Source organism: Oxyura jamaicensis, chromosome 8 (assembly GCF_011077185.1).
Source record: "Oxyura jamaicensis isolate SHBP4307 breed ruddy duck chromosome 8, BPBGC_Ojam_1.0, whole genome shotgun sequence".
In the NCBI taxonomy this organism is placed as follows: domain Eukaryota; kingdom Metazoa; phylum Chordata; class Aves; order Anseriformes; family Anatidae; genus Oxyura; species Oxyura jamaicensis.
Genome location: NC_048900.1, coordinates 5338125 through 5360314, shown reverse-complemented (window position 1 = coordinate 5360314; position 22190 = coordinate 5338125). Strand labels below are relative to the sequence as shown.

The 22190-nt window shown below is 37.4% G+C and overlaps 1 protein-coding gene across 3 annotated transcripts in view; it reads left to right on the top strand.

The window, feature by feature from the left end:
* VAV3 (vav guanine nucleotide exchange factor 3) overlaps positions 1 to 17677 on the top strand; it is a 163794-nt gene extending 146117 nt beyond the window's left edge. For 2 of the 3 annotated variants that reach the window (XM_035333120.1, XM_035333119.1), the window contains exons 23-26: positions 785 to 901; positions 1569 to 1656; positions 5413 to 5542; positions 10194 to 10429. In XM_035333120.1, coding sequence (XP_035189011.1) covers positions 785 to 901; positions 1569 to 1656; positions 5413 to 5542; positions 10194 to 10414 — 556 coding nt within the window. In that variant the 3' untranslated portion in view covers positions 10415 to 10429. Of the gene's footprint in view, positions 1 to 784; positions 902 to 1568; positions 1657 to 5412; positions 5543 to 10193; positions 10430 to 15117; positions 15270 to 17076 lie in introns of those variants that run through there. The other variant, XM_035333121.1, reaches the window with a different exon arrangement.
* The last annotated feature ends 4513 nt before the right edge of the window (positions 17678 to 22190 follow it).

Below are 22190 nucleotides of genomic sequence, written 5' to 3'. Positions count from 1 at the left end.
AGCCAAATTGAATGTTTAACATCTAAAATTTTGTATTTGTAATTCAATTCTAACACTTGCCGTATTTCTAATTGGACATCACTGTGATCAGTCTTGATTTTCTAAGATTTTGTAAAACTTAAGTGAAAAATTACTTCAGGCTGAAATGCTGTAAAAAGTCCTGTATTGTGTGATAAACTTCAAAATGCATTCTTCCTAGTGTGTTTGATAAAATAACTTCTTTTTAAGATCTTTTTTAACTGATAGCGATACATTAGCAGGAAATTTTTCAGAGTAGTGGCCTCTGACCTTGACTGCTTTTAGATTATTTTCTAAAATGGTAAAATCAGCATCGTTTTCCTGTAAGGTAGGTCACTTTCTCCCTCTACAGCTTAGCCTGTAGTTTTGCAGTGTCTACAGACAGACTCTTACGAAGTCCCTCCCAAACTGGCAAAGCGCAGAGCAAGGACACAAATCTACTTATGCAGTCAGACTGCAGAATCAGTGACTTGTGTGTCTTACCTTCTGTGGTGATTTTACCCTGCTGGGCAGCTGAACTCCACCACACTGCTCTATTGCTCCCCCTCCTCAAAGAAAAAGACCTTTTCTAACTAAGGATTTCCCCACACCCATTGCAGAGCTTCTTCGCACTTCATTCAAAGTCCTGGAATTAGCATTCAATTCCAGTCATGTGTTTGTAGATCACCATCTCATGCAGAATATCGGGACTCTGCACTGCATGTTTGATAGCTACCTTTGTGCCTTTGGGAGGACTCAAAGACAATTTTACTTTTCTGTGTTGCAGGTTTGCAGGAGCAATGGAAAGATTACAAGCAGAGAGTGAGCTTATTAACAGAGTAAACAGCACTTACCTGGTGCGGCACAGAACCAAAGAGTCAGGAGAATATGCGATTAGTATTAAGTAAGTGGGATAAGATCTACAGTAATTTTTTCTGTTTTCATTTATGTTTAAGTAACTCAATATTTGAAATCGGTAAGGAAATATAAAAGTTTTTCAATTTATATAACCATACACCATCTTGAGGAGTGAATTTAGGAAAACAGAATTTGCTGACAAATGCATGGACTTACAGTAAGAAGTAGTAGTTTTATAATGTTAGTGTAGCAAACAGGTATACAAAAATGATGGTATAATATTTTGGGTAAAACTAAGTTAGTGTTTGAAGTGTGATATGATACGTGTTATATGTTTCATTGTCTTCAGTAGGAATTTGTTAAAACTCTGCATTTCAGAAAAACATGTTCATAACATTCCATGGACAGAAATTATCACGAAGGTCTGGTTTGCTTTCATATTGATTATCAGCATGAATTTAAAAGCAAGCAAACTGTGAGAATTCCGGATTAGAACAATTAGTTGCAACTTCTTTTCTGAATACAGATTACCTCTTCAGCTGTACTTTAATAAATATATTTGGTTAATTAGATGTCAGCTTTGTTTTGGCATGGATATACATTTTGTCCTAAGAATTTATTTGTATAGTGTTACTGGGGCAGGCCCTCAGGTAACTATTGATTGCCTCTGATTAAAAACACATTTATATTCATAAGTTATTCATTGCCCACAGGTACAATAACGAAGTGAAACACATCAAGATTTTAACAAGAGATGGCTTTTTCCACATTGCAGAAAATAGAAAATTTAAAAATTTAATGGTAAGCATTGATTAGGTTTTTAACAAGGTGTGATTTCTATGTAACCTGCTGTTGAAGTGTCTGCTGCTTTGGTTTGTAGAATTGCAGAAGGTTGTGAGAGTGAGACTTGAATCATGTCCTGCAAATAGGATTTTTTAAAAAAATGTTTATGGTTTAAACTTTAAGTGATGGTGGCATGTGCTTAGTGATATGTATTTAAGGCTGGATTGTGTACCTTGCAGTGGTGTATGGATGAGAGGAGGAATGTGAATCCCATACATCAGCCTACTATAGCATTATGATAAATATTGAAAGCAGAATATGATGTTTTTGGATATGTTTATATAGCAATGATCCTCAGAAGCAGTTAGGTGAAGGTTCCATGCCCCCACCACCCTACGTGTCCTGAGGAGCAGAACAATGCCTATTGATGTGTGAGTTCAGAGGGAGAAGGACATAAGTTGGAGCTGTGTCAGAGAGCCCAGAAAAAACTCATGAGAGCTAATCTTCCTGGTCATGGTACGCCAGAGAGAGGGTAAAAAAGTGTTTCTGGAGAATGGGGCTGTCTAAACTGCTGATAGCTTAGAAATCCATTTTGGAATAGTCATCTGGGATTGGTATCAACTAGTCTAAATTACAGCAATGTGTGGCTGCTTATTCACTATAAGAGCTTATTGACTATATTATGTTTAGTCCAATCAGTTAGTTTGCACTTACACTGCAGCCTTCCTGCATGTATATCCAAATCCTCTAAAGCAGTAAACTAAAATGAATGACAATGCAACCTAAGAGTAGGAATGCAAGGTTTAAAACTAGGAGGTCTTAGAAATTATTTTGTTTGAATCACTGACTCTGTGTAAAACAAGAATAGTCTATAAGTGGTTTAAAAAAAAAAGAGTACAAATCTATGCTTTTTGTGACCCTGATTCAAATAAGTGCCCATTAGAATGGGAAGAACATAAAATTCCTGATGAAAAATGCACCAACCTGTTTCCACAATCTGATAGCATTTGGCACTTAAAATCCAGGAAGCGTTCAGTGTTAGGGCTGTGGATGCTAGGGCCTTACCGTTGGTGTAACAACAAAGAAATGGTGGCATTTCTCAAATGCATGAAGGAGGTAGCTACTTTGTCTACAAACACTATAAATAATTGCCTGGAAACTGATGAAAGCATACGACCACACTAAGATCTTGACAAAGTACGTGAGCTGGAGTTGTCCTCCTGGATAACTACATCTGATGATGCAGTTTTACGCAGTGATGGAGAGTTCAAAATAGAACTGAAGGATCAGAAATAAGTACAGGACACAGCCCCCTGGTAAAAAGGCAACAAAAAGAACGTGCATTCCATCAGAGAACTGAGAGGACAAAGTAAACTTCCAGTGTTTACACTAGAGGCCTTCAGGCCTCGTTGCTACCTGTTCAGCCGTGCTAACATTCAATTAGGAAACAGTAATTTCATAACTCACTTTTAGGGTATTACAAAGGCTGCCCTTGAGAGTTCAATTGACAAGTGATAGTGTAAGTACTGTTTGCGTATGCTGTGGAACATCTACTTTGTCCTGGATAGATGCAAGAGGAAAAAGTAATCGTGTCTGGAAATAGGGAGGAACAAAAGTAGTTTGCGTAGAATTGGGAGAAGAAGAGACACAAGCTAGCAGCCCTGGAAACCCGAAGTAACGATTTGCAGTGACAGAATTCTGTATTGCTTTGGAAAAAATGGAGCAGAACAGCTCTTGCTTGTAGTTTTCATTGTAATTTGAAAAACTTTCACAAGAGTAATTAAAGTATGCTGAGTGTGTAAAGCATGCCTAAGGACGTACAGTGAAAAGTCAGCTCTGAAGCTGCTGTGGATTATAGAGATGTGACAGACTTCTTAGAAGCTTGTCCACACAGGTAGAGGCTGTGGCTACTTACCTGTTTGTAACTTTGCTACTTTAATTTGTGTAATGACTGTTTAAGACACCAGTTGTTTTTAGACTGTTTCTTGTGTTAAAAGTGAAGGTTTTAAAAGCAACTCAATCATCAAGACCTGAATTTATTCTCATTCTTTATTCTCTGAATTTATTTTACGTACTTTGCCAATTAATAGAATCTGTCTAGTTGATATTCTTGCTATCTTTCCCTGTCCACATAATGCTCAAACTTGTGGTGCAAAAAAGGTAATAAAATAAGTTTCATACTAACTGTTTTTCCATTTATCTGGAAATCTATCTTTAAATGCTGCTTCTTACAAATCACCCTCTTTGTTGCCTTGGTAATTTGAATGCCTCTTGTACCTGGTGTTATGTGAAAGAAAATTTGGTTGCTGACATTGTGGCTTGCCTGCTATGCTAATGTCAAGGTAACAATGCGCAAACAGTTCTTATGCTCCTGGCCTTCCTGCTTACTTGTAGTGTCTGGCGGTCTGTGATTACGAACTGTTTAAAGCAGGTGTAGATTTTACTTAGCTTTAGACTGTTTTAGAAACATTTCCAGAGACATACTACAGCTCACAGCATGGGAAGCGAAGTGTTCCAGAGTTGAGTTCTGAAGATAAGCTTCAGTCTGTTATCACAAGCATATGATTTAGGCAGTAGGTCTTGAACTAAATCATTTGGGAGTAATTTTGTTAGCTGGAATTAATATATCACTGAACTGATGTAGATTAATAGTTTATTTTTTTTTGAACTACAAGGAATTGATTGAATACAGTACAATTTCCTTATTTTGACCTAAGTTTGGCTTGGCCAACTCTTGATTTTAGAAATCTAAATGTAAGTATTTAGGATGGAATGTTTGAGGGAGGTAGCGGTAGGAGTGAAGTGTTTCTGTAAATATGTTGATTTGTGATTGCATTTCTGAAGAGTGAAATCTCACAGTTGAAGTAACATTTATCAAATGAAATATGTTTGCTTATAATTGTCTAGTTACTTCTAATCTTATTGCAGGCGCCTTGTACAAACTGTATGATATTGTCATTATTAGAACTGATTCAAATCTAAGAGCCAGTGACAGGGGTTGAAGGTTGCAAAGAAAGAACATGAATTGTCAGTATTTTGATGCGTGCTGCCTTCTTTAGAATAGAAACTTAAGTAATTTATCACCTTGGTTACATAAACTATGTGATCCAATTCGATGTGTATATAAAGAAATGTGGAAGTTTTTGGATTGGGCCCAAGGAAAATGTGAAATGCTGGATTTTTTTAATGCAGTGTGCACTATGATGGAAAACAATCATGGCAGAACCTTGAAACGTTCATATGGTCCATGTATCTGCACATCAAGTCGTTGCCTTATATGCAAGCCTCACATGCTTATTTGGGGTCTGTGTGCTTATAAATTCATTTGTGGGTGAATTTCACATACTGCAAAAGAAATTTGTGGAAACAGACAGTTGCCATTATATACTTAATGAAAATTGCCTTCAGCCTGACTGGAGAGTAGCAAAAACATGCTCAGCATGGCTCAAAGGAGCAGTAAGTGCTGACTGACTATAAAGTTCTATTAAAAAAAAAGGCATAAATGTATCATATGTATCATTTCAGTAAAAAATAAGCTTTCACTGTATAAATGTGTTCTGTACTCCAGGGTAAGGATTAAATGACACGTTGTTGAATGAGTTGAAGTATAAAATAAACCAATATTTAGGATACTTGATTTTTTAATATATGTGCTATGTGGGATGTTGTATATACAAGTAACCTTATTTTATAAAACTGACATTGACTGCACACCAGAATCTTGACAAGGATGTGAATTCAGTTTCCAATGACGTTGTTTTTCCTTTCTGGAAGGAACTTGTAGAGTACTATAAGCACCACTCTCTCAAAGAAGGCTTTCGAAGTCTGGATACTACTCTTCAGTTTCCATATAAAGAATCTGAAAACTCATCGGGTCAAAGGAGTAGCAGAACAGGTGGCAACTGTAAGTATTTTAAATTTATGTACTATTTTCTATCATAAATATTACAAGGGAACGGTACCCTAAATATCTTCATTTTCCATTTTTGACATATAACCAATTAATATGGTAATGCCTTTAGTTAGGATTTTTTTAAGCTAAGCAGATTCAGATCTGTCAAGAGGTTTATAAACATGTCTAGCAAGTTTGTCTTGCTGCCAAACATAAAATCTCCTTGATATTCAAAAATTTATTAGGAATTCTGGTTAGAGAATAAATCACATCCTGCCTATCTTTTTCAGATATTTGCTGAAGTGTTAATAAGTATCTGTGACAATTTCTAGTCCTTACAAAAGGATTTAAATCAGTCTTGTAGTGCAGCTTTGTGAACTAGGATCTCAATAACACCACAGATTTTGTAGATAAACCCAACCCTATTAGATTTACCATGGCATAATTGTTTTTATGCTTTCTCTTTAACCTTAGATGTTTATTACAGGCCTGTGGGCTTCTAAAAGTAAATGTCCTACTGTACAATGTAAATAGCAATTAAAAAGTTTTGAAATTTAGAAGTAAACTTAAGAGATTTACAATGCACATGGTATCCTTTTTTCTAACACATTACATCTTAAGTGGAAGCTGGCTTGATACTTGGAACACGTGCAAGTTCAGTGTTAATGATAAAAATTGCCACAGGGGCCACCTCTGGAAAATATATACCATTTCTGTCAAAGAGCAAATATTAGATTTGCAGTTCTGCAGACAGTGGCTGTATCTTTGTACTGTACCAGATAATAACAGGGAAATAAGAATTCATGGTGATTTTACCAATATGAAGACTCCAGTGAAAGACCACAGAGTCCAGTCTAATCTTTGTGATGATGAAGCTGGTGGAATTATTTTCATCTGCTGTGTTTGTAAGCTTTTGTTTGCTTGCATGCTTCTCTCTGTTCCATAACATTTCTGTAGCTTCAGAGATTTTCTTCCTCCCCTAATTAAAGTGAAGATAATTTAGGATAGGTGATTGTAAGAAACCATTGTGTCTCTGTGCATTTCATTTACTCTGTATCCTAATTCCTCTTTGTTCCTTTTGTTTCTGTTTTCTTTCACTGCTTCCCAGCAGTTCTGTCTGTTTTCTCCCTGCTATGCTGTGTCTCAGTGTATATCAGTTCTTGGATGATTTCTGTTCCATTTTTTTCTCCCTTTACCTTGTGATCTCTATTTGCTTTTCTTTTCCTCTTGCCATCTCCTGTGCTTTCTTCATCTGTTGCCGGCTCATAGCATTGAAGCTTTAATTATTGAGACAATAGGCCTTGCCTGTTTTTGTTTGCATTTGTTTGGTTGTTACTGAATGTGAGCAAAACCAATTTTTCCTCCCTTTCTTAGACCAGTTAGCGTATATCTGTATTGTCCACCAACTCCTACTCTGTAGGAGAGTTAGCTCAATTGTTTCGTGCTTCACAGGATTCAATGGAAATGAGCGTGGGATGCTCTCATTTTAGTCAAAGGAATGAAAAAGTGCATCTCTGCTACAGTAAACTTCAGCCATTTAATATTACAAAGCATACTGATGAGGAAAGGCAGGTTTTCTCTTAAGCCAAACTGATCAAAAAACTCTCAGTTCTCAGACCTGTGTAAAACCTAATAGATGTCCACAGTTCCGCCAGCCCACCTAGATTTACTATGGATGACACTTCAGTTAATGGATTTGAAAGATTTCTTTTAGAAGTGTCAGTGTGTCCCTGTAAATTTTTTTTTAAAGTAAAATTTCCCTGATTAGCAGCCCATCTGTGAGTCATGTTGCTCGGTTTTACAACCATCCTGTGAGTTTCTACGAAGCTGATATTAAAATAACCATGTATTGAGGCTGTGTGAACACTGCAGGACTGAAGTTGAAAAGGTGTTGATAAACTTTGGGATGCAGTTTTGTTTAAGGAAGGAAACAAGTCATAGGGCAGCAGCTGGACATCAGGGTTCACTTTGTTTTGGCCCTGAGCGTCAACCTCCACACAGCGGTTTTCTTTGACCTCTTCCCATCTAATCGGAATGCAAAAAAACCCCTAGCTATTGAAAGTGAGAGAGGGGCACTTTCACATTTTTCAGATGTGTAATTACTCAATATCATACTTAGCACATTTTAAGAAGCATGAGGTTGAAGCTAGTGAATGCCATGGATTTTCTTGGCTTGAAGCTGAATTCAAGAGGGTTTTGGACTACACTATTCACATGACAGTGTATTTGGATGTTTTCATGAGGACATGTTTTGAAAAGGCATCAGCTTATTCAAAGCAGGTGGTCTTCAGCATGTATAATTGACAGAATAAGTGGGAAAGTATTTCTGAAAAATATCAGATAAAGTACTGTAGGCTTTGGAGGAGTTGTATCATTTTCTGTGGACCAAAGTCTTTGAGCTGTCCTGAAGTTGAATGGCCATAACAAATTAACTTTGCTTTCCAGAACAATGTGAGAAAGGATTGAATTAATTTTTGGTAATTGTCAAGTTTTCACTTGCTCATTGAAGGAAAGAATCAAGTGGCATTTCAGTTTATTTGTAAGTTCCGATACGAACCCTAACAAATAACTTTGTAACATCTTATATTTTCAAGTAATTTGCTTTCCCATTTAGAATCTTTTTTTAAGAACAAAATCTTCATTTTGTGAAAACAGCTAATTTTGCTTCCCATTTTAATTAGAAGTTCTTCTGGTCTTAGATAAGTCATCCACTCTTTTCTGATACTTAATACACACTTTTAATGTGGTTGTAAAAGCTGTTAGATGTTTCCTTTCCTCAGTACAGAAATTCAGATTAATTAAGATGACTTCTAATTTTTCAGTTCCAGGCTTTTCTAGGTGTAGTATGGGCATTTTTTTTTTTGCTACACAGAAATGTTTGAGGAGTGATCGACCTTTTAATGAAATGAAGGCAAACATGGGAAAGAACAGTTGACATTCCTTCTGCAAAAATAGTTCTTGGCATTTTATTCTAATCTGCTGATGCAGAGCACAACTGAGAAATCTGCATCTTTGTGAAATTTAGTTTTAAATGTAGCTAAATTATGATGCCAAATATTGAATGACTGTTTTCCTCACCTGTAGACTAGGAAGGAGGTACATTAATTACACCATTCTACGTGCATTAACTGTGTAAATGCGACATCTGTTGAAAAAGTAAAGTAAAACAAGTGTCACCTTAGACCATACGCAAAGGCCAACACCAAAACTTTTACCAGTGACATTTAGGAAAAGCCTGGTTATCTGCAGAAGTCCTATAGGGGTTCCTTGTCCACACAGGTTTAGTGGACTAGAATTTTGCAGAAGATCAAACTGCCTGTTATATCAGAGAGAGAAGTTCTGAAAAATCAAGATGTGTATGGACAGGACAGGAAAGGACCAGCTACCTCCCCTGTGTAGTATCTAACATGTAGTAACGTGATAGATCTGCTCAATGTCATCACGCTACTGTAGCAATAAAGGCAGTTATCCCGAATGTGGATGCACTACTCGAGCAAAGGTGTCTTTTTGGTTTGCATAAGGCATTTCCACACAAAGTTGTCACCCGGGGTTACTGGGGCCAGTATAAAGATGTCCCTCAGATAACCTCATGCATTCTCAGATAATCCATTTAGTATTAGAGGCACAGGAAGGTTCATTACTGTGAATGATCAGAAGGCAGTTTTTTGGTGTGCAAGAGGCCCTGGCGTAAGTTTCTTTTGTATTTCTTATTTTCAGGTACTAACCCATAGATTATGTACTTGAAAATATATTTTAAATATTGGGTGTTAATTAAAGGCTAGACTATTTATCCAATTGAGGACAGACTTTCCAAGTGCACAGCTGGGAGCACATATCCCAAGTTATTTAAGTTTTGCATGTTATATGAAGATATGGATCTTCATTGCCTCTTCAAAAGAGTGACAAAATGAGAGAACAGGGCAACAGAATGTAGTTCCACTTGTAGCCATTTAACTCCATTTCAACTAGTTTTGCGTTTGTTGACAGCGGTGCAAATACATCTCTAACGGTCACCTGTGGAAGCTCTTACAGTGAGTAGGGGTGGTTTGCTGGTTCTGCCTGGTTCAAACTCAGGCCTTTTTTGTTTGCTTGAGGGTTTTCCCTCCAGTATGGGAGAACTGCAAAGATGAGAAACACTGTTTGGTCCTTAGACAGTACAGTTGAGGAATTGCTATTGATCTTAATGGTTACCAGGGCAAAAGGCATATGTTCCCCCCCCCCCCCCGTGCGTATTATTAAACCCCATTTCAACTGGTCCTGAGACTATATTCCTACTTAAGGGTGGGTGACTATAGTCTTTTTGGGCTCGAGAGGAATTCTTTCATATGCGTGAGTGTCTGCTTCTGTACTCATACGAAGTGGGGCACACAAAATTAAGAAAAAAGTTATATCTGCTAGAGTCTGTGGTTTTAATTTGCTTCTCTGAAACCCTGAATGAGTGTCTTCTTTCTACCTTACTCTTTGAAAAATGCAATTGTTAAAAATTAAATCATAGATCCAAATTTTCTAGTTATTATAGTCAATTTCCTTCCAGACATCCTTAGTAGGGAACCTTAGTTTCCTTATTATCAATGAATTATATAGTTAAAAAGCTATTATTTAAATCTTGTGCCAATATTTCAATGTTCTTTTGCTTGTCTCTTTTTCTCTTTCTTTCTCTAAGCCCCCTCTTTGTTCTGTGGGTTTTCTTTTGTAACTCCTCCAGACTACAGCTTTGTTCCCCCTTCCTCCACTCCTTTCTGGTCAGGTACTGCTTTACTGCTTTTATATTCTAAATTTGTTTCTGTTTATTTCTGTGTGTCATGTGAGGGAAGGGACGAATTTAATATTTCAGTTCTTCTGAGTCCAAAACCAGAGTTACTGCATGTTATTCCTGAAGTGTAACGAAAATCTTAAACTTTTGAAAAAGTGTATGTTACAGTAAAGGAGTTGGAACAGCTGTTGCAAAGCTCACTAGTTGCACCAGATTCAATCAGTGATCAATTAATTGACCTTTAATTTGCTGTGTAACTGTGGCATTTATAAATTTTATATTTTAATGTGTTGGTTCTGTTGCACAAATCTAAAAATTTCAGTGCTTGTAGGTAAATAATATTTTCGTCCCATCCCTGCAGCAAATCGTACTGCAGAAACGTCTTAGAGCATAGTAGTCTTTTTATTTTTGTAGAAAGTGTTTTCTTTAAATTCTGTGTTAACACGGTCTATTAATTTTATCCATATGTTTCCAAATATTGTTTTCTTGATTCTCATTTAACCTTCTTTGGCTTTAATAAATGCAAACATTTTAAAATGAGACTGCATAAAAATGCTTGAATTAGTAGTGGTAGCAGCACTAGTCTCAATGTACTAGTGCAATTACAACTTGTTCTGGTCTCTAAGACAGTCTTCGAAGATGTGACCTGAACTGCTGGACAATTAGAATGGGATTTTGCTAGTGGGAAGGTGGGTGCCTTTGAGGAACGTACAGCAGGAGGTGCTTTTGTTGATAACACTGTCATTCTGTGTGCTGGCTCCCATGTACACGGGATAGAGGCATTTCTGGGCTCTGCAAATCAGGGCTGAGGCCAGCTCTTGCACTGGGGAAAGGGAGGTAGCTAGCATGCATGAATCCAGGTGCAGTCGTAATCAAAGTCTGGCTGGAAGATGTGAAGCGGTGTATTTTATTTCTGTCCCACAAAGGTGGTCTAAATTGCTTAGGGCTCTGAGGAGGATTCTGAAGGCGCTCTGTAGTTTCTAGAGGGAAACCCATGTAGGTGGCAGCTCAGGAGTAGAATGGTTAGTGTGTTTAGTTGTGCTGAGAGTGCCTCCAGCGAGCCCTCCCTTGATTCATGCTAGGATCTTCATACACGATGTCCTTTGCTGCTATTGAATGTTTTGGCGCTCAGTTGGTGCGCTGTTCTTTGAGTTCATTTCCTGTCTATAAGGATATAAGTCCTTATATTGTAGGGTTTTTTTGAGGACAGATACTTACTCCCTTGCAGTAGTCACAGCATTGACTGAGAATACAGCTGTAAGGCACTCTCCCAGTTAACATTTATTTATGTAAAGGGACACATCTGTAGAAAAGATGAAGAGAAAGCTGTTTTGGCAGAGCTGTTTATCCTATGGTCATAATATTCAGCTAGAATGTCTGAAGCTCTTGAGTCCTATTTCAGGCACAAAACACAAAGGAGTTAAGTTTTGGTACTTTATTGCAAGTGAGTACTGTGAGCATGTGGCAATCACCTTCAGGGCGGGGATAAAAGATGACCTGTCTCTCCTTCAGTTGCATGATACTTAATCATAAAGGCACTCTCACTGTGTCTGTGTTCCATGGGGTAGGGGGGAAGTCATGAATTGGTCTACAGTGACAGACCAGCAATCGGGAAATCAAGGCTCAGGATACTTTGAGCCTATCACACAGTCCTGTATATTCCCACATATGATTTCAACAAATAATATTTCTTTTTTTTCCCCTATGAAAAACTACGTGTTTGGAAAATTCATCAATAACTAAAAATAAGTAAGGATTCCATGTCTTGTCTATCACAATGTGCTGCATGAAGTATTTCTTTACACAAGTGCAAAATAATAAGGGAAAACACGAAGGAGGAATGCTTAATTTAAGCTTCTATACCTGTTTGAATGGTATGTCATGTTTTGACAGGCTACGATACTTTGTATGATCTTAGTAATGCTCTTAAAATATGCAAAAATGCTTACATTAAATAAATACTTTTTTCATAATCAAAGTTTTTTTTTTCAAACATGTATCTTCAGAACTGTCTTACTTCTGCTGACGTGCGGAAGTTGGTAACGCACACGAAGAGTTTAGCTGGCTGTTGAGCACTACTGGAGGTGCTGCCCATGCCTACATAATAGAACTGAGGTCTGGTCAAACTGTTAAAGAAAATGTTCATGGCTTCAAGGCACATGGAAGCTAATACAGAAGAGCAGCCCTTGGGGGATATGGCTATGACCCTTGTGGAATTTAAGCGCAGGCAGAAATGTGAGCTAATCCAGTGGAGCCTCTTCTGTTTGCGTCCTAGTGGCTTCAACGTTGGACCAAGCTAGTATTAAAATTTGTTGGCAGTCCATCTATCTCACTGTCAGTGCGAAACTCCAGTGTGAGACAAAGCCGACTGCATTTCCCTGTCTTCTCTTTCCCTTTGAAGGAAAGGCTGGATTAAGCAAAACTGTATTTTTCCCATTTACAGAGGTACCTTTTATTCACTTCCCTTGGATTTCTCCAGTCTGTTTTCTATTCATTCTCCCGGTATCTCCCTCCTAATATACAATATCTTTTTTTTTTTTTTTTAATTCCTTCCTTGATAGCTTTTGTTTTTTCTTGGTATTTCTTTTTTCTTCTTCACGTTCTCCTTTTGGGCACTTTGTTTCCATCAGTCTCTGCTGCTAATCCCTTCTCTCCTTCCTTATTCTCCCTGTAGCCACCATCCTTCTTTACTTCACTCAGTGTTTCTGCTCTTTCCAATCTGTAGGGCTGTCCTTTCTGCATGCTGTCTTTCAAGATTTGCCCAGGGACAGCTTGGATTGGGATTTCAGGACTGATATCTCTGTTCAGGTTTTTTGTGACGGTCACCAGAGAGATAGGGTTAATAGTTTTCCAAAAGTACCACTGGGAATTTTCCTGTGTTCCCTAATTGACTGGCTTCCTTTCATATATTTCCTGTAACAAACATCTGTTATTTGAAAATCTAGATGTTGGATTCAAAAGTAATCTAAATTCTGTTACTTCCTGTCTCAAGGCTTTAGAGATCTATGCTTTTGAATTTTCTTGCTTTTGTCATCTTTTCCTGGCTGGCGTCACAACTTGAAAAAGAGTTAATCCTCCTCCTTTTCTCCAGATCTGCCCTACTTTATTTTTCTACCCTAATTCTCCTTGGTATTTTCCCTCTTCATTATTTGTCCATGCATTTCTTCCATCTGTCACTTTTTCCTTCTGTGTTTTCCCAAATCTGTTCATCTTTGCCTCGTGTTACCTTCTTTCTTGCCCATTTTCCTCCTTTCTAGAATATGTAGTGATGTGCTGTTCCCCAGAACAGCTTCTGCAGGGAGAGTTGCTTCTGCCAACTGACAGTGATATCGCTGCGCTTGTAAATGGTTACTGACACTACAACCAGTAGCTCCGTTCTTATTTTCCTCTTCAAAACAATTTCTGCCTGTGCTGTGCCCTTTCCCTGCAAAATTGATTACTGAAATCCTGATAAGATATGGGACATAATCCTGATGTCAGGATCTAAACAAGTAATGTCTACAGCTGACTTGTGTAGAGGGGAAAAGTATGTTTGAACTTTTGTACACCTAATACATAGCCTAGATTCTTACAACAGCTTCATACTGTAAGCACGAGCACTGCGACAGCTAGATTCTTACTGGTATTTCCTGAAGACAATTGGGAAATTCTAACAAATTGGAAAGGGTTTTGAGGGGGGGAAAATATAATTTTGTGTATAGTGTAATGAAGTCATCGCTCGTGACTGTACAAAAAATTCTTTTGAGATCTTTTCAGATGGAAGCTGGCTTGAGCATATAAATTTCTGCCTACAAAGACGTGCAGTGGAAAGCTGCAAAATAAAAGGCATTAATATTGTGTGTGTGTGTGTGTTTTCATACATCAGTGCTTTGGCCAAATATTCAAATTTTCAAGTGTGAGAGTAGTAGATGTTTTTTCTAGGCTGATCATTATCTCTTAGCTGCCTTAGAGGGGTCATTATGCAAGCTAGGACATTGTACAAGAGGGTAGAGATTTTTTGGGGGGGGGGGGGGGGTCTTCAGATGAGATTTTCCTACATTTGTTACTTTAAAATATTCTATAACTCTTTGTTGCTTAAAATATCTGTGCTTGACATTGGCAAAATCCTTACGCACTGATGTAGGTTAAATACTGTAGGTAATAACTTCACTGAAACCTAGGAAAATTTTTATAAGCATTGTTTTGTTGCTGAGAGATTTGTAGAGCAGATTCACTGGTGATTTGCAGAATAGTCCTGAAAAGAGTGAGATTGTATTAGCTGGTGTTCATGCAGGTTGTAACAAATGATCTATACAAATTTGCTGTGGACACTTTAATTTTTTCTCATGCTGATGTTAACTTCCAATTTGATGTGCATTAATATTTAACTGGGGAATTGTTTCTGAAGGAACAGCACCTTATTCTATTTTGCTTCACTAGAGGAGTAAATGTAAATCAACAATTACTGCTAATAATTCGTTTGGAAAAAACTAGTGACCAGTAAAATATGTTGATGCACCTAACTGGCAGCAAGTATTATTATGAAACACAAAAATACAATAATTTCAAATGTATTTAGCAATTTGGGGGATGAAAGTTATTTTTTACTGTTTAATAAATTGGATTTTTTTCCAATAATAAAATATAACAAATCATTAATCCCTTCAACTTTTACCATTCACCTCCAATTAAACCTTCTTGATATCTTCAGTGCAGAGGCATTCATATTTCTGTAAAGTTAATGTCAGTGTATGTTGTCATGAAATCAAGGTCTGATATTTTACAGTAATGCTATTTACCTTATTTAGCTGTCAATTAACAAACTCTAATAATACCAACTTCTGTTTTGTTTCAGTGTTAAGCCCAAAGGTGATAGGCATTGCCATAGCCAGGTATGACTTCTGTGCAAGAGACATGAGAGAGCTGTCCTTACTGAAAGGGGACGTTGTAAAGATTTATACGAAGATGAGTGCTAATGGCTGGTGGAGAGGTGAAGTAAATGGAAGGGTATGTTGTTTTTGTCTTATTTGCATTGCCTTCAGTGTGGGTGGTTTTGTAAAAAGGTTTGTTCCTATATTGTAAACCTTCTTTGTGTATTAAATACATGAGGTGCAACATGTTCTCATCTGCTTCATCGTAGCCAGGCAGCGCTCTTGCCAGGTTGCTTTCCCAGCATATAAATTAATTGGTTATTTAATGTAACCTGCTAGGCTGAGTATTTGGACAAGATTATATGCTTGGAAAATAACCAGGATTAATAGTAGAGCTACAGCTGAATTTGCTTGAAATGTCACATGTGGATTTGGGGGAGGGGAGGTCAGAGCCTCAGGATCTCTTTGAGTTCCTGGTGCTGGGAGTCTGGTTTGTGGTGTAGTGCAGGAGGATTGCCACCTCTCTGCTAGGCTATAATGCTGTGGAATCAGCTATGGGTTTTTAAGAGGCTTCTGGTTTTGATCTCTTGGAGAAAAAAAAAAAAGGTTCTGATTAAGTGGTGTATACATTTAGTAGTGTTTTTAAAAGCCACTTCATACTGCACTCTGAGACTTGCATGGCTTTGAATGCATGGAAATAAGGTTTCAGTTCTGACCTATAAAGACTATATTGTTTCAATCTTACTGGATTGTTCCTTAATGCACGTTAGTCAGGATAATTAGGGGCTGCTGTTTACTTGTCTGAAGAGCTGAGATGCAACGTCAAGGAATGCCTTTTTTCTCCTGTTTTATAAGTGGGCTGGAGGAAAGCAAACTGTATTGACACTGGAAACAAAAGTTGCAAGTCCAGTAGAAGAAGATGAGGGAGCATACATCCAGATGTAGTGCTTTATGCAATTTAGAGATTTTTTTTAAATGTATGTGGAACTGGCTATGATCTTAAATTGAAAGCAGTCAGGCAAGAAGAAATAAGGAGAAGGAAGTGATCTCCCTATATCCTTAATGTGTCAAAGAAAATGGAGCACCTCATTCCAATGTAGCTACCTGCTTCTTAAAGGACACCCTGTTGTACACTAGAATTCCTTCTGATGGCTTTTACAGCCTGGGCTTGAGATCATAAGATTACTGCTGTAGATACTTTGGTAATGTAGTCTCAAAAAATGCTTATGCAATCACTTGTTCCAGTCATGTTCTAGGTTTGGTTTTGAGGTCTTTCATCAGTGTTAAATTAATTCAAGAATAAAGTCTGAATGAAAAACTGAAGCGAATAGATAAGACAATAATATGACATTGCTTCTCTGTATGTCAAATATAATCCTTATTTGACACATCATTAATTTCAGAATAGAGATAACTTTGTAAGTTACGAAGTGTAAAACACTGATCTCTGCCTTCCGGTTCTGTTTAATCTAAAAGTCCCATTGTCAGCAATGGGACCGAACTCCATGTAATGCGATGGAATCTGTCACTATTTCCTTTGTAAGGTCATTCTCTGGACCTGGCCAAAGCCTGTGAAATACTTAACTGCCTATCTGTATGTTCTAAAGGTAGCAGCATCCTATCTGTAGTAAAAGCTACTTCTGCTCTTGACTTTTCTAGCTGTTTTTTTCCTAAATGCATAGACCTCCAATTTGGGCAAAGGTGTTGTTTCTTTTCTTTCTTTCTTTCTTTCTTTTTTTTTTTCCTCAAGTGGGGAGGGATTTAGTCTTGAAATCATCATATCTGTAAGTTACTCTTAAAATTATTTTAGAGTAATCAGTCTAACTGTGGCAGGTCAGCCATGTTTAACTTCGTAATGTTATTCTTCTATTTACTGAACAGATCCATTCTTTTACCTAGTTTGTCCATTAAAAATGTGTTTTGTTGTGCTTTCTTCTTTTTAGGTGGGCTGGTTTCCATCTACTTATGTTGAAGAGGACGAATGAATTAAATTTTCCTCTGCTGACCAGCAATTTCAGGGATTGTAAAATTTAATAACTTTAAAGTGTTATTGGTCTTGTTAAGTATTTAAGCAGCAGCGTTTTTGTCTGTCTGAACCTTCCAGTCTTAATGTTGGGATTTATAACGAAATTTCTGCTGACAGAATATTACCTTGCCCAGAGCTGTGCAAGAAACAACCTGCCATTTTGCCATCACTGGAGATCAGTACAAAGTCCAAACTTCGCCTTCCCAGAAGATCTCTGGAAAACAAATTTCTTTATTCTTATTTCTCCCTGTAGTACACCATGAATACTAGCTATGGCTGAATAATAGGTCTTTAGACCTTTAGAATAGTAGACTTTAATAAGTCTATTTTCTTCTTGCTAACACCTGTGATGGTACAAGGAGATGAAGGCTTACTATTCCTTATCACCGCATGCAGAAAACAGAGTTCAGTCATTCCAGTAGGCATAGACTTGTCTTGAAACATCAAACCACCTTACTTAGCACCTTCTATATAGTTTTACACTCAAAAGAACCCCAGAACCCAAAACAAAAAAAACACTGGAAGGAAACAAATGTAGTGAATATGAGTAGCATTCATGCATATATAATTAACTAACTGAATTCTTTGAGGTCCTGCCTAAATATTCTAACAATTTGTTTAAAGAGAGCATTTTAAAAAGGTGTATTGATAAGGTGTTGCCTGAAAAATCAACGAAGCTGGAATTCTGGAATCTTCCTCTGTTATTCCAGCTGTTTTGTGAGTTTTTTCATTTAAGCAGCTGACCGTAAAAGTGCAACCGACAAGATTCATTTTAGAATTCTGAGCATTAGCATTAAATATTGTAGTGCTGTTCTTTAGGAGGGAATACTGATGCAAGATGATTTTACTTTTCAAGAACAAAATTGTTTATCTTAACCTCATGGTTGATTCAATTAAACTTTTTGATGCTTCCAACTATAAACTTTTTTTCATGGTTAGACAGGAGCTTCTGTTCCTAGTTAGGAGATTGACACCTTTTGTGCTCTTCCATGGTAATGCATAGGGGAATCGCAGAGTTTAGTGTGCATGTTCCTCTCTTGTCCCCTAGGATGTTAATGGCAAGGCAGCGAGTGGTCTTGTTGTGGTATTGTGAATATCCCCAAGGAACAATGTATATAGATCAGTTAGCTTGAAACATTAGACCTCAAAGTGGTGTCTACCCCTTGAGTGAGGCAGTAATTTGAAGTATTTGTAGTGTCAGAAGTGCTGTAAATTAAAAAAAGTGTGGGTGATGCCTTCAGATGTGCAGTTCCTAATGTTTACATAATTTCTAACCCAGTTTGAAAACTTCTGAGAAAGTAAAACTCTTAAATGAGTTCTTCTTCTAAGATTACATTGTCTAATCAAGCAAGTTAATTCATTCTATTCCACATTCTTTGTTTTTCCCTGTCCCCTTCTCACACAGGCATTGTGCAATTAGTGTGTACTGCACAATTGAACACTGCAGGTTTTCCCACTCTACAAGCAGCATCATGTCCACTGTCCAACCACAGAACAGAATCTGTGGTAGCATGCGTTTTGGATATCTTTGGCTGCCCCCAGTGTTCTCTGCTTCTTTCTGGCCTCCTTCTGGCCATCATGAAGAACCAAGCACAGCACAAAGGATGACAGAAATCCCCTCCTCTCTGCAACCATCTTACCCATTTGCTACACCTAGCATACACTGCTGTGACCAGGTGTAAGTGAGGATCTGCAAATTAGAAATCTTCCACTAGTGAGATTCAGCCTTGCCGATGAAACTCTGCTCTTAACTTTTCAAGAATTTACCTCAAAATTATGTAAACTGTGATTATGTTAATTATATTACTTGATGGAACAATTCAGAGCATTTGTAAATATGTACATTGTGCACAAAACATTCTGTAAATTATCTGTACAGCAGTGTAGTCTAGGGTATACTCTTTGATCATGTTTTGCCATGCAGTTCTATTGTCCATTGTGAGCCTGATCCTATATTCCTTAAGTAGACAAAACTGCTCTTTCACAGTTTTGTCTGCTCAGAGGGTAGAGGAATAGGCTCTAGATCTGTGAAGTGTTCAGTGCTTTGCTGTTGTATAGTCCTGAGAAGAGGCAGTTTAATTCAGTGAGTTAAAAATCACATCAGTCATTTTTGACAGCTTGGTTTGAGAATTATTTTGAGTAGTCTCTTCATCCTAAAGTTGCTGTAAAGCTTTTAAGCAATTCGTGAATCCAGTAATCGGCCTAGGAGAAGAATGAAAGCCATAGCTAAACTTACTTTTGTGGCATAAATCGACACGTTGTCTGTGTTTAATGCCCTGTATTAATTGAGTTTATGCTGCAACTTAAACTATGTTTTGAGTACCAAAGACTTCCTAAATACTCTGGAGTGTCTCTTTCATGTGCTGCTTTTGCTTGTATGGAGGTTCTGTTGTCATGCAGTGATGGAGTTACAGTACTTTGTAATATTTTGTAAATATGTTAAATATAATAAACTGGTTAATTTTTTTGTTTAATGTTATCTGTCAAAATATGTGGTTGGCTAGTATGAAGGTTGTACGTGGTTCGTCTGACTGCCTTCTCATTGTGAGTGAAGGCTGATAATGTTTTGGTTTCTCAGATCTGTATAATCCCTGTCTAGCTATAAGACTGAGGTTTTTGGGAGCTTTTTGTACTTGGAATATTGTCTTTTGCCACATCCAGGCAAGTGGTGGTGGTGTTTGTGTGTTAGCTCTAGAGAACACCGTGCAATGAGTCATACACTATTGATTCTTATCTGTTGAAGATAACTTGTAGTCTTTGGGGGAAAAAGTGGTTGTAAAAGGTTTACTTTTATTTGTCGTATTTCATAGGAGTGTCCTTCCTCATCCACCTTCTGGTTCGTCTCTTTGTCATATGTAAATTTACATACAAATTCAGGTTGAATTGTGATGAAATCTCAAAATACAGTATGTCTGAATTCATGGGCTACTTGATAGTATTTTCATGGTGTAACCCATTCATACATTTTTTACAATGTAGAATTCATTATTCGTATGTTTATAAAAATATTTCTGGACAGGTGAATTAATTCAGCAAGGTCAGTGATGATACAATTACAATGTTGTTTCATTGTGTCACTTCTATTTTTCAGTAGCAAAGTTTTTCTTGTGGAACTACCCTTCTAACAGATAATTATTAAACTTAATGAGGCATTTACACGTCTGTACAGATGTAAGGCATAATTTTCCTGTCAGCCGTGAACATACCACATAACGAAGAGACACACCTAATGTGAGATGCAAAAATGTTTCTCAATTAAATTCAGTTGTTAACAGTATCACAGTCAGTCACAGATGTTCTCCTTCCCTTTTTATGTGAGAAGAGATATGCGTCCTCTGATGGGTGAGAAATTGAGAAAGTGGTGAGCACTGTAATTAGGGCATAAGAACCACCTGTGACTGGGTTTCTGAATACTTTTTTCAGTCTTAAGTCTTGGAGACTTATTTGAAAATCTCAGCTTGAAAAGCAACAACAACAAAATAACACACACAAAAAAGACTTGAGCAATGAAAATTATGCCTACCAGAATACCTTTCTCCTCTGCCTCATGGGCAAACTCTAGGTGCTATGTGAAAGAGAAGATAAGGTTGATTCTAAAGGTTTTAATAGCTCATAGAAGTCAGAAAGATACGCTGTCTATAAAGAGGTGGGCTTGTTTATACAAAATATCCAGCTGTGCACCTAGGTTTTGTTCTGTTGACTTTGATGTTCAGTACAAAAATGTTTGTTTCTAATTCACAATTAATATTTCCAACACTTTAGGAAAAGAAGCTGCAACTACAATTACAATTTATACACTAGTGCTGTCATGCAGATTCACCAAGTGTATTGACACTCTACTAGAATCAGAGAATATCCTGAGTTGGAAGGGACCCGCAAGGATCATGGAGTCCAACTCCTGGCTCTGCTTCCAACTGAGCTGCTGAGAGCTTCACGTTACCACTTCCTTTGGAATTCAAATTCTTCTGTTCATAGGGCACTGCTTCTTCTATTTGAGCAAAAGAGTAAACGCTGAAAGCTGATGTGTAATACAGGATTTGAACAGTCTTACCTTCATCTGTAACATGGTGGTGATCATCGTGAAACAGGTAAAATCTTGTTAGCCAGGTTTAGGAGCTGCTATGAAAAAAGTCAGCTCTGTCGAAGCCAGACCCAGTGTAGCAGGTATACAAGTAAAATAATAGGTAAGACAGGAGGTGCTGTGTATACGTAGAATCCCCGGTACTTCAGCAAGCCACAATAGCATCTTTTTATCAGGTTCACTGAGGGCCATCGCTGATGCACAATGTTGCATCTTTGAATCTATACATTTCAGAGAAAGAAGTTAATATTTCCTAGCCTTTCTTCCAAAAAGTAATCGAATTTTAGCTTTTACTTATGTGGGGGAAGGGTAATTTTGAGTAATTTTGACTTCATAAAGCTGTGGGGATGAGTTGTTAATGGTACGTACTTTTTCACAAAGTGCTGAAGTGTATGATGCATATATAATTAGATAATAGAAGGTATAGAAAGGATTAAGCATCAGAAATTGGCTGCAGAAGGGTGATTCATTGCATTAGCTTAGCAACTTCCTTTTCAAGAACAAAGAGTCATTTGTTTTCATAGCAAATGAGATTTGAGTTTCTAACTCAGTTTTATAATTCCTGATCTGCAGTAGTTTATTCTGTCCATTCATTATAAAGATCTCTACTGCTTTACATGACAGTGAAGTTAGATTTTAATTAGTCACCTGTAACGTTTGAGCTATTGGTGACTACTTCTGTGTTACATTTTTTTTATCTGGTAGTGTGCTTTTCAGAAAATATGCAAGTTCATTTGAAAATGTTGCAATCTGACCTGAAGTAAGCATATAGTTACAACAAATGGCAGGTTTGGAGGTGGCTGTTGGCCAAGGGGCGTGAGGCTGTTTTGTTTCTTTCAGTACTTTTAAAAAATACTAATAAGGTAAAATGTGGGGCTTTAGGAAGAACAGAAATAGAGAAGATCAGAGAACAAGAAGTAAAAAGTTGATACCATACCATATGCTCTTGA